Source organism: Callionymus lyra, chromosome 7, assembly GCF_982586985.1.
Source record: "Callionymus lyra chromosome 7, fCalLyr1.hap1.1, whole genome shotgun sequence".
NCBI classification, from domain to species: Eukaryota; Metazoa; Chordata; class Actinopteri; order Syngnathiformes; family Callionymidae; genus Callionymus; species Callionymus lyra.
This window is the reverse complement of record NC_141824.1, coordinates 26,692,775-26,712,488: the sequence shown is the minus strand read 5'-3', so window position 1 is coordinate 26,712,488 and position 19,714 is coordinate 26,692,775. Positions and strand designations below refer to the sequence as shown.

The 19,714-nt window shown below is 37.6% G+C and overlaps 1 protein-coding gene across 2 annotated transcripts in view; it reads left to right on the top strand.

Moving 5' to 3' along the window:
- stard13b (StAR related lipid transfer domain containing 13b) overlaps positions 1 to 19,714 on the top strand; it is a 72,879-nt gene that overhangs the window by 15,218 nt on the left and 37,947 nt on the right. For both annotated transcript variants that reach the window (XM_087794880.1, XM_087794881.1), the window contains exon 5: positions 5,025 to 5,058. In XM_087794880.1, coding sequence (XP_087651006.1) covers positions 5,025 to 5,058 — 34 coding nt within the window. The remainder of the gene's footprint in view (positions 1 to 5,024; positions 5,059 to 19,714) is intronic.

Genomic DNA, 19,714 nt, shown 5'->3' with positions numbered 1-19,714 from the left:
ACATGTTTCCTTGTTTCAGCTTAAATCTGGCTTAAGAATTTTGGGTGAACGCCATGAACTTTTCACTTCCTGCCAAGTGTTTCTTACCCCCCTGTATTGAAACTTCATGCTTGACTATGGCTGGGAAATTTTCACTCTTTACTTAATAAAACGGCTCCTAAACCGTCAATATATCTGAAGGAAAGCATCGTATATAACAGGCGTGTGAACCGGTAATGTTTTTCACTCAATCAGCTGCATGTGTTTCTTTAGCGACCTTACAGAGAATTACTATAAAGCTAGGGTTCTTTTCTGGCCATCATATACTGTGTCTAGTAACTTTTGTGAGTGGCTGTCCATCCAAATTAAGAACTAAATGAGAAAAAACGTTTTACATTATATAATTTCGTAAATGAAAGATACTTGAAATTCAATAAAAACACAGACAAATGTCATGAGCTGAGGGACTTAATTCCGACTTTCAATTTTCTTAGATGAAAGACGAGAGACGTGATCGAAAACAGACAAACTTAGAAGTGCAATGTTGGCTCTGCAGGAGCGTTAAGTAATGCAACTGTAAATCATTACAATTTGCTAAAAAGTAGTAATGTAAAGGATTACCAAAGAAAATATGATAATAATTTACTCTCAGTAATTTGCATTACTTGCCTTTCAGTGGGTTTTTGCCAAATATGTCAGAAAGAAAATGAAAGCAAAAGAAAATATAGGGAATGTCTTTGTTTACAATTCACAAAGACATTCCCTGGATTTTCTTTTGATTATTATTAGGTCATGTCTATGGTAGGAACCTTTTTATGGTATGGTTCCAAGTCAGGCAGAATAAAAAAAGGGTATATTTTTGACTTTAAACTAGTGGCTCTGTGGTGAACTTGTAAACCCAAAAGGGTAAATATTGTATGACAAAGTAAAGTGAATAACAAATGAAGTCCAGTCATGAATAGATAGACTGTTTATAGTTATAAAGCATCCTGCGGAAAAGCTGAAGTCCAGAGAGGACTGTTATGAAATGTCGTGGTGAAATAAAAAAATATTCGTCAATCAATCGGCTGATCATCATGATCCTCATAGACAAAAAGTCATTAAACGATCTACAAAAACAATTCAAATTATAATAAAACAATTTGTTGTTTATGTAATTGGAAAATGTAAATTCCTTTTGTTTCTCACAGTCACATGATTTCTTGTAACACCGCCTGCATTAAGACAAATCCCTCATTATTCTCTGCAATGATGTAACCTATTCCCAATTCGACACATGGGTGTTTTTGCATGGAGAATAAAGTCAGCTTGAGTGTTCCTTTGCAAGCTTAAGAAGGACAAAGTATAAAAATGTCACTTTTTCACAACCCTAAAAGAAACAGACAAGCGCGCAATCTAAAGCATGCAGGGTGGGAGTGTATTCAAAGCCTTTCAGCGCACTCTTTTGTGCTTGTTTGATGGCGCCGCTGCCACGTGAAGGCAAACAACATGCCTACAAGAATACACTGCAAGCAACCTGAGGCTACGGGAACAATGGCTGTAGCGTCGCGTTTTAAAAGGCGAGACCAAAAAAAAGCTCTGTATGTTACATCACACATTAACAGTTTATGTATTTAGGCTGGTGTCAAACTTGAGGGTAGTTACTTTACATACATTTTTTTGCTCTGTACAAATCCAAAAAAGATGAACAAATTCTCAAAATTATATAGACATTTAAATATAAATATTATATTTTTACTTGGAAAAAAATATATTATGAAGGGAAATATGTTTTCACATTAACAAGTAGAAAATAATATTTGGTTAACAGGAGTGATGGGTGATGAGGCCCCATGGAACAGCTGATGGAATATCATGATACAAGGTCTTCATTTTGAAAGACCACTAGATGGCATTTTCTTATTTATTGTCTTTGGTTCTGAACTACTGTATCATGATAACTCACCAACTGTTTTATTAAGCTTTAGTAACCCATCGATAATCAACAGGTTTGAAAAAAAACCAAACTCTAAATAACATGATTTGTCAGTATTATATCAACTCTCTAAAAACCCATATGGACAAGCAATTGCTTTTCTTATCCAGCAATTAGTTTAAGAGTAACTTTACACCCCATCCTTGGTATTATTATGGGAGCCTTGGATTGACTGAATTCCAAGAGGGATAACGTAACTTTATACAATGACACTCAATAAAATGTGGCTTTTCCGAACCGAGCAGACGCAATAATCCTCGCAACAGCTACAGGTGAAGCCATCAATGACTTCTGTCACTCTGACCTTTCCTTGAGAAAAAGTGGGAATATGAAAGCGACTTCATCACACAGATGAGAACCAGTTCAAACTGTTTCTGCTTTGGAGAAAAGAGGTGTTTGATTGAAGTATCTGTTAGAAGCTTTGGCACCTTGCAGACGACCTTTGACTCCCCTTTATGTCAGCATGATGTTTTAAGAGAGGAATGCAGCGTAACAGCCTCAATCTGCATCCCATCATTTAGGCAAAGCTAATCTTGGACGGAATGTTTTGGGAGTTGAGTGTGATTCTTTCTTGCTGGGCTGGAATTTTAACGTTTATTGAATGACAAAATAAAATGGGCTTAGGATTTGTTATTGAAATGAGGAAAAAGCTGACAGCTCATATTGAATTTTGTCAAAATCATCTGGCCACACCCATTGTGGACCATCAAGTCTTTTGGGACAAATGTTGTGTCACAATGTTGATTCTTAAGGGTCATCAATGTTAGGCAGGCAGCCATCACTCACATCACCCACATCGTCCCTGACTTTAGCATCCTAGCTTGAGCAAGAGTAAGCAATTACCCCTCTGACAACCAGCCTGAAGACCCTCTGCTCTTCTCTGACATTGACAACGTCACCTCTCTAACCCATGGCATGTGTCCACCACCTGACTCAAACTGCGGCAGCGTTCATGGCTTCAGATTTTTTTTTATGTCTCCATGAAACACTCTCTCCTGGTTGTCAAGTTCGAAAGAGTGATTGCTGCACATGTTTAAAGTCTCGGCAGAATTTTTATGCTTGTGGGTGCAGATCTTGGATCAGAACCTTTCTACAACAGCCGTTTAAATAAGATCCCGACTCAGATGTTAACTCTCATTCACACTTTGCCAAACCTCACGGGCAATAATGAAAGGATTCATCCATGGCCGAGCCTAATGGTTCTCAGAGGGCCCATCCCCAACTTCCACCAGGTAAACATACACATGTGACCCTAGGAATAACCCCCCCCCATTGCACCAACACCGGACCTCCGTTGTTGGTGGTCAACCGTGAAGTAGACTTCCTCAAAAACTTTAGGTTTCCTAACATTCTGAAAGTGCAATTAATCTACAAACCAAACGCTCCTGACTTACTCACGTGTTGCAAATGTTGAGGTCTTCCTCTCCAAGATTCAGTTAGTCTGTCATCATGATTATGTTTTCTTTATAAAGTAAGTAAGTAAGTAATACTGTAGTTATTTGTAATGTGCTTTTGTAGACCAGGGTCACAAAGCGTTTTAACAATCAAAAGCAATACAAATTTACAAACACAGGGGTACCCATAAAATTAGGGAAAAGCCTGCACAAATAAAAAGGTCTTAAGATGTTTCTTGAAGGAGTCAGTAGACTACATCAAGCGCAGAGAGAGATGAAGATCGTTCCAAAGCTTAGGAGCAACAGTCTGGAATGATTTTTCTCTAGAAGCGTGTTCAGGAACCATCAGTAGATTCTGATCCACAGACCTCAGAGCCCGAGCTGGGGTGTAAGGCTGGATTAGATCAGTGATGTACGGAAGAGTCTGACCATGAATAGATCTGAAAGTAAGAACCAGAATTTTAAAATAGATCCTGAAAGAAACTGGCAGCCAGTGAAGAGTTTCCGGGGAAATGTGAGTTCTTCTACAAGAGTGGGTCAGAATACTTGGTGCAGAGTTTTGTATTAACTGAAGACTAGACACCTCCTTCTTGTTTAGACACAAACTGATAAGTACAATAGAGGTCCACGATCTATTTAAGAGACACTTAAATTAACACACGACTTGCCATTAAACGACTTGCCATTAAACTGGAGTCACGAAAAACAAATGTGTTTGTGGTATCCCTTGTGTTGCCTCTGGGTCACTAGAAATAATAAATATAACAAGATTTAAATTATTGGATTCTGAATACGTGCATTATGCATTTTTTTTCACACCAAGGACCGGTTAAATGTAGTGTTTATGTTCAGGTGCCAGCTTTCACATGTAAACAGCAATGATAAAATAACATAACCATCTTAAACAAATACCTTTAGTGCATGACAACAATGCAACAATGTAGCTCACTTTTGCTATTAAATGTGACAAAAACTGATTAAACGTGACAGAAAAAAACCCTCTTTTGGGCAGTAATTATCATTAAATGAGAAATTATCTCAATTATGTTTACTTCTGTGTAATCTGGTAAAACATCTCAGGAATTGGTACCATGTCTGATGCATCCTGGTTGCATCAAACCTACTTCATTATCTCTCTTTTTAACTTTTGATTCAATGGTTATGGATGAAAAATAATGGTGCATTTCTTTATTCATTCCTATTCCAAAATATTCTTTTAATTTACAATGACTTGGAAATGTAAAAATTTCGTTGAATTTCTTTGTTTGTTTTACCTTCACTCAAAGATTTTAGTCACCATGGTATACAACTATAAAACTGTCAGATATAAGTACAGGGAGGAATCTCTGTCTGCAGTGGTAAAATCAGCACTGTGAGCAAACAAGGGTGTAAATCAGAGCAGTGGGACACAGCAGGAAAATCATGGAATGTTGGCTCGAAAGAGAGGAACTGATCCAGACTGATAAAGATCAGGAAGAGAAGTATTCCTCCACACTATTTAGTCCTAAGTGATTGTCTGAGGAAGCGGGCAGATTTCTCTTTTGACACAAATAATACTTTTTTTTCTTCCCACAGCTCAATTGTAATTTAAATCACTGTAATAACCACATAATAACACCCGTCATTTGTTTCTCTATGCTTTAAATTAATTATGCATTATTTCTCTTTTGTTGTAGATGTTTAACAAGACTGTCCATGCCAGCGGAGCAGGTAAGAATGTTTTATTGGCTGCTTCGGTTTGGTATCACTCTCGCTGCGGGGATTATATTTATATCCCTGATTTCCTTTCACATCCTTTTCTGCTCATGTTGCCCTGATACAATAAGAAATTAGATATTCTGGAGCAAACGCAGGATTGTGGTTGAAACAATGTAAGCTTATAAGGAAGTGTATATGTTTGTTTATATATATATATAAACGTGTGCCTTCTTTTTAATAATCTGCATTTGTTTGCCTCTTTTTTCTTAAATTTCATTATGATTTTATTTTTACTTTCAATTAAGTCATATTACAATTTACATGTCTTATTTACGGCAACATTTCCACTGTATTTATATTAGCTTTTTCGTAGCTTCCATATATTTTTTCGTCTTTATATGATGGTATTTATATTTATATTTTAAACAATTTCAAGGATCAATAAAGTTTTACCTTACCTTACCTTATCTTATATACCTTGGCCTATAATCACAGATATATGTTTTAAGCAGTTATATTCATTCTATCTGTTGATTTTCTAATTGATTTTATGTAATTCTTTCTTGACTTTGGTTGTCACGCTCACGTTTAAATTTTCATTTTAAATGTTCAGATCACAGGTTTTTCTGAGGCTCCACGGGAAAGGTGCTAGACTATTCCTGCAGCACGCTGTTGGGATAGAAAATTAATGAATAGTTAATGGGTTTTGTTCACAACATGATTCTGTGCAGCGGTTGAAAAACTACAGGGAAGTCAGTTTATTTTGAAAGTGTTATCTCTGGGCTGTGGGAGACGGTCCGTAAGGTGTCAAAACAATCCGTCTCTCTGCTGTAAACAAACCCGTGCAAGTTGATCCTGCACAGTGTCCTGGCTTGTATGCTGGCATTGCTGGAGCGTCAAACAATGCAGGAGAGACAGACGGCCACAGGTGCTGTCTCCAGAATCTCTCTCATGTCCAGGACCTTTCACATGTTGCTCACTTGGCGAGACACAGTTTAAATCGGGCAACACGCCAGGTCATTGTTTCTGTTTTGCTGAGGGGTAATATTTTGGCCTGGTGTGATGTGGCCCTGGAGGGGGCAGCTGTGGGATTTGACTGAATGCCATTTTTAAGCTCAGGTTGCACTCTCACATGACCCCTGTTGTGCCTGATGGTGCCGCACAAGTGGGCATTATGGGCTGGAAAAAATTCCACGTCACTTTTTATGTGGCATTTGGCTAATGTGTGGTCTGCTGCTGTGCTTGAGATATGAACTGTGACCGATCGCTGGCCATTCCTGACAGTCATACTAGGAAACCGGAGTGTGAGACCACCGTGAATAACGTCAACAAGTTTGTCAACAGAGCTATGGGATTGTTCTCCACGTCGTCTATCAATTTGTTGTTTTCATAGATGTATGTTAACAGCTTTGAACTTTTCCAACACAGGGAAGATTTAGCTTCACCGCACTAACAAATCATCTCTAATATTTTACAGCTTGAATCTGTCATGACGTACATTAACAAGTAACCCACATGAAGACGGTGACCACAACATGGCTCACCACCTCATTAAAACTGATACTGTTTCAAGTTTTACAGTGAATTCTTTTGGTCCAAAATAGCATACGAGAGGCGATAATAAATGACGACAGTCAGTCAAAGCTATATACATTTATTTTCCTAATACTGTACATATTTACCCACTACCAATAATAATTGATTTACCATTTTCATTATCAAAAGTGAAAAAGTGATCATAGCGACATTTCTTAATGTAGCACACGTTTATTGTAGAGGATTATTTGACACTGTCAACATTCCGCTCAATTCCCTTAACGTGAAGGCAAAACATTCACACCTACATTGCCACCATTAAGTTTCAAAAGGCAGGGGTATAAGTTTACATTTCAAGGATGCAAACCAATGGAGCTCATTGGATTTTTACTGCCAAGGCAACCTCTGGTGAAGCCTGAGAAGAACTATATTTAAACCTGTTTGTTTATAGAAGGCTTGGGATAATCAATCTCCTTTGTATTATACTATATACTAAATGCACATGTAGAGGTAAAAAAAATGAAGTTTTTAAAACAATAGGCACATTTGTAAACATCTAAGTAATGATATTGATATGTTCCCTGGCTGGAATCACTCATATTTAAACTTAAAACACAGTTGCCTTAACTCTAATTGCCCAAACTGATCTTGTTATAAATTTTAAATAAGGCACATGTATGTTTCCCATGATCTTGGAGGCTCATATTTGCAACCCAAGACTCCTGTAACTGCTTAGCTCTTGCTGAGACCCCCAAACAAACCCTTGAGCCCCATATGGATGCGCTCAGGGAAGATTTGTTCTACGTAGGGAGGGAAAAGGGCTTAATCCTCCCACTCAAATATTTACTCTCTTGCAGCATTAATCAAAGTTTATAAGTCTTTGACGAGATGATGGGCCAGAAGTGCTTCTTTCCCACTCACACGACTAATCTGTATGGAAATGTATTCCCTGCTGAGTCTTTAATTGCTGTGTGGGAATTAATGGCTTCCTCTGGGTTGAGGAGTCGGTGGTGGTTTCTCCCCTTAAATCAGCTGTTTTAACTGGTTTAAATCATGGAAACAATGAATCTTGGCTGACACATTTGGCAGTGAATGTTTTATAAAGCAACAGAAACATGCATTTATCACGACAAGTGATGTGTTCGGTGGATGTATTCATTCTAAACATACTTAGCTGATCTCATCGCACAGCAGTTTGAGCCAAAAGTCCCCATCTTTCCTTTCACTGACGTTTCCCAGACCTGTGAGGATTTACAGAAGCTTCACAATGATTCTCATGGATGAGAAATCTCCCGCACCTTGTTGCTAAGCTAAAAGGTTTTAGCTAGAATGCGCATTATCTTAGATTCCATAAACCAGGGGTCTCAAACTTAACTGGTCAGGGGCCACCAGAGGCAAATTCTTGGGGAGGTTTATAAGCATTTTTTCTTTACATCTTTTATCTGAATTTGATTTATATCTGGTTGTTTACTGTTTTGTGAATTTGTGTGTGGTTTTACTGTAAATTTGGGGCATTTAAAAAAAAATCTAATTTAATTTTAACGTTTTTTTTAATCTACAGTATGTCATCTTTATTATAATCAAGCTATATAAATGATTGAATGTGGTGTGAGGATCTTTATTCCAAAATCATCTTATATACAAATATGGAGTCCCTTGCTCTGCCCATACTCATAAATACATCAAAAGGAGGGCCTCAGAATATCTTACAAAGGCCAGAGATGCACTTTGGGGACCTCTGCTTAAAACAAAAACCCATTAGTTTTTTATCTATTTGGATTTGCGTGGACATGGATGTAACAGAGAACATAAAACAATTCTAAGTTTCTCATTGGGAGCCATTTTTATGCTTGAGCCAAATGAAAACACAAGTATCAAAGACATGTGGATGGACTGGATATCATTTTTGGAGTTTATTTATTTTGTGCTATGCAATACGTTGGATTAGAATTCATTTTTTATGATGTAGAAATAGTCGACATTTATCGTCACTGGGTAAAAGGTATTATGTTTATCATAAATGGGATGGAATTAGGCTTGTTTCGCTCAAAGCGTCTGACAGAATATTCCGACACGTCTTCCTCCTGGGATTCTACCCCTGAATTTACACAGAGCCTGGTGGTGAATAGGTATGCTAATGGTCTTTCAATGTGGAAATCTCCTGTCACTGATTATACCAAAAACAAAAAGGAAACTCTGGATTCTTTTGGAGACCTTTTTTTCTGTTTGTAGGAAACCAACGTTAAGCCCTCTTTGCTTCACACGTCGGCGTGAATGACTTTGAGGGGGAAGCTGTAGAAAAGAAGGAAGTGTTGAAGGGGATCAGTGTTTTAATTAAGCCAGACGTATTGATTCTTGTCTTCTAATCATGATGGGGACAGTTGTTGGCACTGAATAACATGGGATTTGAATCTAAAGGTTGAAAAGCATGTATTCTTCTGTCTTGGATTGAATATTCATCGAAACGTTTACAAAACTCTTTTGTTAGAATTATCCAAACCTATTGAAGAGTTTTCTAGTTTAAATCCTCTTTTGTTTATAAACAATCTTTTTACTCTGCATTTTTTCATAAGGTCCTGATGACCTCTGCTGTCAGTAGTCAGTAGTCATTGGTAAATAAGGCCCCATGATACCTCATCAACTGTTTCATGATACAGTGTCTTAATTTTGTAAGACCACCAGATGGCACTCTCTGATTTATAATTTAATTCAATTAAACCTGGCATCATTTTCAAACCGAGAGGTCCATCTTGTGGTATTTCAAAATGTTTAATAATGTATCATGATACAGATGATGGTGTATCGTGATGCCTCATCAACCCGTAACTAGCTGTTAGCTTACTAAAATTTATATTTGTACAGTACATGCCTATGACTTGTTAATATGCAGTAAATCACATTCTTCTTTCTTAAATTTATTCGGAATTTTAAACCCGGGCCTTGTATTTAACATATGTTCGACATCAGTAATATGGCCATGCTTAGGAAATTTAACTTTTTTAGTTTTATCAGTTTGAGTTATATCAACATTTTTGTAAAATGACAGATTAAAATTTTGGACAATTTCCTCACATGTTGTGTTACAGATGGCTTAATAAGTAAAAAAAAATGCACGATTACCATGATGTAATTTTAACAAAATGAATGAACCATTATAATAATGGTTTTCCTAATAATCTTTTTCTCATTTAATTCATATCTGCTGCTGAGTTGCAAGCGTTGCGAAGTGCCTGCTTGTGGCTCCAAGAATGAGAAACTGACCAGAACTTGTCTTCGTCTATGAAAAAAAGACTCCTTTGTGGGTTCCATCATGTAAACACGGCTGTGAATCATCTGTACTGTTACAGACAAGCCACCACTGGGTATTATATAACCTGCACCACAATGAATTCATAACAGCAGGGTTGTGTTATGTGTTTTCTGACCCGAGCACGTCCCTCAGCTGTTCTCGATGTCCGAGTCTCCGGTCTCACCAGGGTCACAGCCTGCTTGAAGAGGCTGACCGTAACGTCCAACAGCTGCCCTTTCTTCCCGTCCGTCTCTCTCGGTCTAAGTCTGTTAGACCATAAATACCCAGCACAGAAGGTCCTTAGCAACTCATTTGTAAAGTACAAAAGTTCTTGCCAGAGCTGTGTCTATCTCTTTACTGATGTTGATCTCTTTGCATCTTTTCTCCTACAATTTATTTCTCTATGAGGCAGTAGCCATTACACATGTACAGGTAATACTCTCACCAAAAACGGTGATAAAAAAATGGGATATGTGGATACAAAAGCTTGTTATATGCATGGGCAGAATATCAGCCTGAACAGGACTAACTAATTTAAATTTTAACGGACATATTGTGGACCATTGGCAAGATTGAACTGAATTACAAACTGATATAGAGTGTGTGACTCACAACATGCTCCATCATTGCTAGCAAGGCTCAAGTATGTAGAATTAAATTAAATGTATCTTTCTGTTTTTTATCGATAAGCTTGTTAACATAGTAGATCATATGTGTCAAACTCAAGGTCTCCATGGTTGGCACAAATGTTAGTTGAAATTTTGACTTATGAAACCATTAGTGTATAAGCTAAATAACAAATGTAAAATATTCAGTCTTTAAAATAAAAGTTAAACTGATGTTGAAATAAAGGAATGATGGGAGTGTGTAGTGAAGGACAAACACAAACATAATTAAGATAGATTTAGCATGCAAGAATTTAAATCTGACGTAAACATCCTGTTTGTGTTGTTCGTCCATCGACAAAAACAGCTTAAAGATTTTGGCCCACTTCTACGATTGTGTTTGAAACCCTTGCATTATTAATTAACTTGACCTTTTTAAAAAATGAACATAGCACCAATGTGTCTATGTAACTTTTACAGGGTCTTCCTGCTGCTTTCCGAACTAGTTTTCAGACAAATCTACCAGTATTACTACCTGCAGCTATCTGGCACCATCCTTCTGCTCAGCTTTCTTGGCTTCTCTTCCCATTCTGGAGGTGGCTTCCTTATTTTCTCCAGCCGGCTTTTCTGTCAGTGTCCATTTCTATTCTTTTCTTTCAGTGTCATCTTCTATTCTCTCCCTTATTCAACCCAAACACTGTGTTAAGCCCGGGTTGCAATCTGAACGGTGGCACCTTCTACGACAATGGTAGAGGGTGTTTTTGTTTAGTATGGTTTTGATGCCACTTTTATACCATATACAATGTAATTATACATGAGTTGACTAAATCAAAGTTTATTCCTACAATATTTTGTTCGTCATTGTTGAGTAGTAAGCACTAAAAAGTTGGTGAAAAACCTTTTGGCTCGACAGTATATGAAGGTGACAAGTAGGATTATCTTGACAGATTTATGGATCTGCTGCTGTATTTCACGGATAGCAACTTTAAGGGTTCTCCATAAGACATCTCACTGTTTCATATAAACAAGTCACATTACATTTCAACATACTGTTTCAATAAAAACCTTTTATTTTCAGACCGTATTAACCATTGTGCAACGTTGATCTCACAAAATGTACTTTCACGGTTTCCAGAGATATTTTAGATGTAATCCGTCCACTATTCTGGGCAAGATCAATGACATCACTCACTAAATTCACAAGCAAGTCGTCATTTCTAGTTACAGTTCAGACTATAAAGGGTGCTGCTGGCAAGAAGAGCGCATGAAAAATTCCACACATGGAAAACTGGAAAAAAAATAGTCTTGCGGTTTCCTGAGAGCAGAGGCCAGCCCGGCTGTTTGACAGCTAGAGAGAGAGAGGGGAAGGAGCCTGGTAGTATTTCTAGACCTTTCTTTGTATATACAGTAATTTGTCAAGGTTGTGAAAACAGTCGAAGAGCGATTTGGCGCTCCGAAGATCCTTTCAAACGTTTTTATTGCAATTATTGTAGTTATCAGCCGTTAAATAGCACATAATATTGTTTAATGATGCCTTCAAGGCCCTTAAACTCAGTGAGCTCATCATCTGCAACAGATCAGATCAGGTTTAGGTGTAATTTGCAACAAAGTACAAATCATCTAATTTGTCCGTTCATTTGTGTGTTCTTGGAAGAGGAAGAACAGAATCTTTTTTTTCTTTAGTGATGACAGTTTTAATGAACCTGGTTTATAGCAAGACCTTGTAGTGCCAACAATTTGATCTTCTCAAGTGATTGAACATTAATAAGAAATATAACATTCATGTTTTTTTCCTTGTTGATTTTCCCTACCAGTTAAATGCATTTTTTTCAATGGTGTTAATGTTTCATAATGTTATATTTTTCACATTGCTTTCATTTATTTGTCTTCTGTCAGGTACTTGTTGTGTTCACAAGAGATTTATAGAATAACATATTTTTTTTACAATTTACAAATCAACTCTCATGGAAAAAGCATTTATTTGCTCTACGGAAAGACTTGACTTAAAGCGATGATATCCTCATTGTTCTAATGATTCGCTTTACTTTGTGAACCCATACAAAGTAATTTTCCTCCTGAGACATCCAAAGTTTTCCTCATTCCTGGCATTCCTCTGGACTTCCTTCTATTACTTCCTTTTTCACACAAGCACACACTTAACACTTGCCTGTTGATTCAGATGATGATTTTGTTCAAATCCATCTTAATTCGTCGGGAAATGTTCTCAAGTCATGTGTGTCCGTGCTTGGTTCGAGGACTCCAGGTGCCCCTTTCGGATGCCGGCCAGATGCACGAGGGTTGACACTCACTCAGTGGTTGTGTGTGTGACTGGCTGTGCGTTTAGCAACACAAAAGCTAGCAGGTTGGTCCAGCACTCAGCTGCCAATTCAAAAGAAAGGCGGAAACTAGATTTAAGAGGTAATGAGCCAGGGAGGGCCACACTTCTTCAGACTCCTACAACCAGAACGAGGTGACTGACTGGTCAACGGGGACAAAACTTGTCAACTGTGTGTGTCCGCATACTTGTTGCCTTTTACTTCCCCTTTACTTGAAACCGATCCAACGCACATCCTTAAAGACAGCGGTGAACATACACACAAAAAAGGATTGCATACCATCTGTTGTGTATTGTGTTGCTGTTAAGATCCAAATTCTCAATGTGATTGAACCAAAAACGTTATTTGTTTTGTCTGAAACATCAGGGAATGTCTCTGTCAGAGCAAGCAGTAACAATTGCTCCAGAATCTATCCCTAAGTGAAAATGTTCAGTAGCATAATCCGTTCTCATCGACATCCAATATCTTCAAAAATGGTTTCTGTCCACAAAGCCGTCAACAAAAATGATCACTCAGCCTGCACCGAAAAGACCATCCTCAGCGGGAGCCACATGTAATCTCTTACTGGCCTCTGAAGGTTCCCACATAAAGCACAGATTCCAGATGTTGCTTGTAGGCCAAAGGTCTATCCCACTCTGAGCTCTCTTCTTACCCACTTCGGTTAGCCAAATCACAACGTATCTGATCATTATAACGGTCTTTTCTCAGTGGCCACACAAAAGGCAGTGAATGACCACCTGTACCAGGATGACAAAAAAACCAATGCTGTTTAAAGTAGCTCTGTCCTTGGCCAGTGTAGCACTGCAAGCTTTTTTTGTAGGTTTCAGACCTGATTAAACAATTTGGCTGGATATTCAAAGAGCAATAGCAGTCAGGGGCAGCGAGACTTCCTGTATCCTCTGCAGATCCCCCGGCTTTTAAAGTTAGGGGCCAAGCAAAGATGTTTGTGTCCGCTAGGAAACAATACCTGCTCTGTACTTGTACTTTATCGTGGCTGATGAGTTTAACAGAAGACGACTGCGTTGAGAGTTTGATTTCTTTAACATTTTTGATGGGAGGTTGTGAAGCTACAGGGACAAATTGTTCTAGAGTAATGGTTAGGTTTCATATAGCTTTATCAGAATACTGTAGGAAACAGAACACAAAAGCAATGATACATGAAATATGAATCATTAAAAAAGCTTTATAAATGATAACAAACACTTTCTCATTTTGATTTTACTTCTAAAAATTCTAAAAAAGAAGAATTCCTCTAAAGTTATATTGGGCAGAAGTTTTGTAGCTTTTAAAAATCTCAGATCACAGACAAATGATCGCTCAAAACTACTGCTAATTATTGTATTACTCTACTATGGTTGTTGCTTTGGAACATTTGTAAAAAACAACAAATAAAAAACGCAAGGATGAATTTGCAGTTGATGGTTGCGTGTTAAAAAAATAATTGAGTTGAGCAATACTACGAGTGAATAGCCAAGGCTTTTCCTTTAATTGGTTATCATTGTAAAAGTATTAAACGTTTTTTTTGTGATATTTTAGAAGTTTTTCACGCTCGGATTTCCCTTTGTAGATTTTGAAATCTCTATGGGAAACTCAGATAAAATAGTCAACGCACCTGGAGTCCAAACACTTAGCTCACATGTGGTGAACTTGTGGCCCAGGTGCCAAAATCCGGCTAGCTAGTCATTTTTATGTGGCTCAGAATTAGGTAAATGAATGTTCCTGTTCATATGGGTAACTATAAAGATGTCAGTCTTTAAGATAATAAAAGGTATATTGATTAATGGACGTCTGTAAAACTGGTGTTGAACATCAAAATTCGACTTTTACTTGATTATAAATTTTGCACGGACAGCAACTTAGACTAGCTATAAGATTTTGGCCCTTTGTGTGATTGAGTGGAGTGAAAAATAATTAAAACACCTTTAGCTAGCGATGCATTGATGAGGCTTCATAATACAGCATCAACTGTTTCATGATACATTATGATATAAGGCCACTAAATGGTATACTCAGTTTTAAAATGATGCCAGGTTTCATTGAATTAGACCAGATGGAAAACTTCTGCCATCGAATAGGCTTTCAGAATAAAGACTGTGTATCATGAAAGAGTTTATGCTGTATCTATAAGCCTCAACCTGTGGTCCCCAGCAACATAAACTTGTAAACGAATGAATAAAACCCAATAAAAGTGAATCATGCCAACCTTCTTCAAAGAAACACTGAAGCTTTCACTCGTCATGGCTTGTGTGTTTACAAATATATACTGCTTTTATATTTAAACTCTAAACCGCAAGTACAAAATGTATCTTAAAAAACTACTACTATTCTCTTTAGTTACTTATTTGTTGATTTAGGTCATTTTAAGAAGAACACTAGATTAATCTTGACGGTACAGTTTCCAAAAGTAGTAGAGAGAGTTGAACATTTCTCAACTTTGATATTCCATGGTAAGACCAAGAATTATTGTATGACCATATATGTATCTGTTTCTTAATGATGAATTTGATCAAATATTTTTCAATACAGAGATAGGATAATATGCCTTTATATAGTCTACAGAAATCACGTAAGAAGGATGCCCAACAGAAATGGGAATTTCTTTCGTTTTAATTGCATCATTTAGGATTACGTATTGGAAAGGAATCAAATGAAGTTTAAAATATCTCCTGCGGTCTTTCTGCTCCATATGAAAAATGGTTACAAATTAGGCACTGAGTAAGAAAAGCTGCAGCATAATGATGTAAAATTGAAAAACCATTCAGGGTATTTCACATCTGCCACCTTTGAGGGAAGGGAAGCGATTGAAGGTGAACGTACCTTACTCCTCTGATAGAAACCAGGTGCCTGAAGCTGGTGTAAATGTTTTTCCCATGATTTTTTTTTCCGGCAGCACGGCCCTAGCAGATTCAGAACTGACAACATTACATGCTTTGTCATTCAATGAAACAATAGCCACGTACGCCTGTCATGACAGTTTTTCTTTCTTTGGGCCCCTTATTCAAACTTTGACCCTCTGAAAGCGCACTTCTGTGATGCTCAATTGATTTTATGATAAACGATTCTATACTTGGGATGCTGTGCTTGGTATGAAAAGGTTGTTATGTAAGGTGGTTGGAAAGAACTTCAAAAATATTGTGATAGCCTATTTTTATTTTCTGAAATCTCCCATTTACTGTTTAGTGTGTTGGGAAGTTACGGAGCAACCAGCCTTTAACAGAGGAAGAATCCGTGACGTCATGACAAACCAACCTATGAGAAAACAAAATTAGCGACCACTTTAATGGATCGGGACTAAAATCAGCTCCTCCAAACCCATAATCTAAATCCAGATACACACCACATGTGTGACTCCTCTGGAAAAATGAACTCAACTTGGGAATATATGGTCAGGTAATTTATAGCACATGCCTGGGACGAGCCCTCAGGGGCTGAGGCGGGGTTGAAGGGGGGAGCCCCCCGCTCTCAGAGGCCTTGTTTCCATTAGCCTGTGAAGAGCAATCTCCCAGACTATTTAATGGAGCCTGGTGTAAGACCCCTTGGCCAACAACATGACCCAATCACGACAGAGAAATCAGTTTCCTCACATCTGGGAATTTCCCGCCGCAGCTGTAGGGCAGCATTCCACATCCGACACACACATTGACACACTGCGGAATTTAGATTATACTAATAAACACATGTTTATCTCGGTGTGTTTCTCCACAGAATCATGAGATAGTGTGTGAGTGTGAGCAGTTTTATTCAGGGAAACAGGAAAACAAGCACTTTAAGAAGCCGCCGAGCCAAAACAAACAATCGGTTGAGTCAGCGAAGGGGAAAACATTCTCAAGCTGATTGATGTTTCCTCTTGTTGCATCTACTATTACTTCCACCGCCGAGCAGCACTCCAGAGGATCAGTCATAGTCTCGCCACAACGATCCTCGCTGTGATAATGTTCATCTTCATAGCGGAGAGACTTTCGTTCTGTGGAGGAGGGGCACGGTGTTTATCTCTTCACTGATTCATGTCCGCAGAGGTCAGAAATGTGCCGCTGCGTTCCTTCCATCACTTTTACTATCTCAGGGTGACAAGACGGTATTGTCTGTCCGTCCGTTCTACCTCTGTCAGTCACCGGGACAGAAGATAGATGGAGCCATGCTAACGCCATGTTTACATGTTGACGTCCAATGCACTTATCCATTATCCTTTTTACCCTAACATGTCAGCTTGTATCAGTCCAAGGATTAGCTTCATGACGGATGATGGTTTTAAGATTTTGGATTCAAGGTAGGGGCGTCAGCTCAGGGAGAGGACTACATCTTAAACACAGTCTAAGTTTTTTCCTCCCCTAAATCAATTTAATATAACAGTTTAAAATATCAGTATAACGTTTACATTTTTTTTAAAATACTTTTATCTCCACTTATACTTTCCATCTTTTGTATTATCTTTTCCAATACATCACTATTGTTACTTTTGAAAAATGTATTGTAAGCATTTTTGTTCCTGCTTGCTAGAACACAATTCGTTACATGGCAAAGCTTGAACAATGTTGTATTTGTGAGTCTGCGTGTACAGTATTAGAGATGATCTAGTATTAGATTGTATTTTTACTGCCAACTTAATGCATTTAATATCTCAAATGCCTGGGATACAATTGTGAGGAAAAGCACGGGTCAGCAACAGAAAACATTTTTATGAATCATATCATACAATCAAATCACTAAAATTAAACAACTTATTTGTGACTGTCAACCAATCTGTGTTGTTATGGCCAGTTCAACATTGTCAAAGGTTTGCAAGATAACATAGCTAGAGGACATTGAAGGACGATCTTCATCATTTGTAGATTTAATTCGGCGTGCCCTGATTCGACTGCTAGCCAGAATCCTTTTTTTTCGCTCTGAGACAGAAAAAGGCATCGCAAGTAGAGTAATGAGTGATTTTTGTGTACAAGTATACATTATAGAAACTCACTTTGTTTCACACACTTTGCAGCTAATTTAACAAAGCAAATATAAGCAAAATCGGCAATATAAACTGATTTGCAGCTGACATTTACTTAAAGTGTCATTTGACTTTCCCTTCCCAAGCATTCATCCATCTTACGCGGGTATTTCAGGAGCAAGTCTGTAGCTCACCCATGACCCTCTCAGGAAGGGGATCAAATGAAACAGGTTTTCTCACCAAATGTGGAAGAGACGTTGAGAGAGTTGCTTTCTGTTCCTATTGGTGCACTTTAGCCTTCAGTCCCAACAAATGGAGCTTAAAATAGCATCTTGAAGACGACGGGAACCAGTTTTTCCTTCTGTTCCGCACTAAAGTAGACCTGTTTCTCTCTTGTTTTATTTGAACCTAGACTCATTTACCTCTTATAATCTATTTAAATAATAGTATAGATTCAGTTTATATGATGAAATGAAACTTAAATGAAGGATCATAAAAAAAAGTTCAGGGGGTTGTTTGATGTGGCCCCCCGGATGGTTGACTAGAATGAAAGAAGATAACTGTTCATGTTGATATGGTGACCTATAATAATACTACTAAGATAAGGTTAAGAGCTTATCGATTATACAGAGCCCTCCAATAGCATTAAAGGTGATGTTGAAGGACAGGAATTTGCTTGGTGATTTTTTTGTGTGGAGGACAAAAACAGACTATACCATCTGTTGTGTATTGTGTTGCTGTTAAAATCCAAATTCTCAATGTTATAATTAAGATATGCAGATTATAAAAAAAAATATCAATGAATTGTGTGATACTTGTTTATTCCCACTCTCACAAACTTGAAGCAAATATCAGCCTTACAAATTAGGTATCTTTAATTTTCAAGAACTATTCCCATTGTCTTATTTTACCAAACGATGGCAGTAAAGACGAAAAGTTAATTTAGTTCCATCTAAATGGCAACAAAATAATAAATACATTTTTCCCATTTGTGGTTGTCAAACATGGCACTAAACTGTTTTTTAAACAGTGTGTGTGGGCTGTTACCCCAAAAACAGAAATTAAACACCAGATTTGTCATCTTGCATTGAATAAAAAAAACAAAACCCAATGACCATTCATTTACCTCAGTTGACAACATGATCTTTGAAGGTAACTGCCAGAAAGACTCATTGTTATTTTTCATCATCAGACTATATGGCATCTGTGATGTAAATTGTTTTCGATTCACTACCTGCCTCTTTTGCAACAAGGTGCTTTGTAATCACTTAAATTATCAACCCCTAAAACTAAATTAACATGTTTTTTCACAAGTTCCACGTTGGTAATATCCAAACATAGCAAAAAATAGAACTTGAAAATGTTTCAAAAAAGTTCACCGGAAAAATGATTAAAAAGCAAATTTCCTTCATTTCAAGCATATTTTGTTGCATCAAAGATAAATCTTGGTAAGTGAACTTGTCATAGAAGGTTAAAGCTGGTCTTATTTTATTGAGCTAGACTTACATCAGAGCAGCTCATCTGCCAATATCTGTTTCTATCAACTTCACTTTTAGGGAGGAAAAAAAGAAGCTTTCCAAATATTTACTTTTATTTTCTGCTAGTATGTCTTCAGATCGTTTCTGTTTTTTGGGTCAGCTGTCAAAACTGTCAATCTTCAGCCAACATTTGCTGTGTTTGTCTAAGACTCATATGGGTTTTATCAGTAATTGGAGAAGGTGACAAAGTAATGAACCAGCTGATTAAATATGAGTTCTTTCGGGGTCCAAGCGGTTTTAATGGGCACAGAATAATAGAAGGAAATTCCTGAAATTATCGGGGCGGGATGACGCTGTGTCCTCACGTGCTGAAGCCTCTTATGTGTTTATTCTGGTCTGGGTTTGATATCTGTTGGTGCTTTTAGAAAATGAGACACATGTGTGGCGCACTCGATGAACTCTTCTCAGACCTAAAAATAAAGAGGACGATGCTGCGA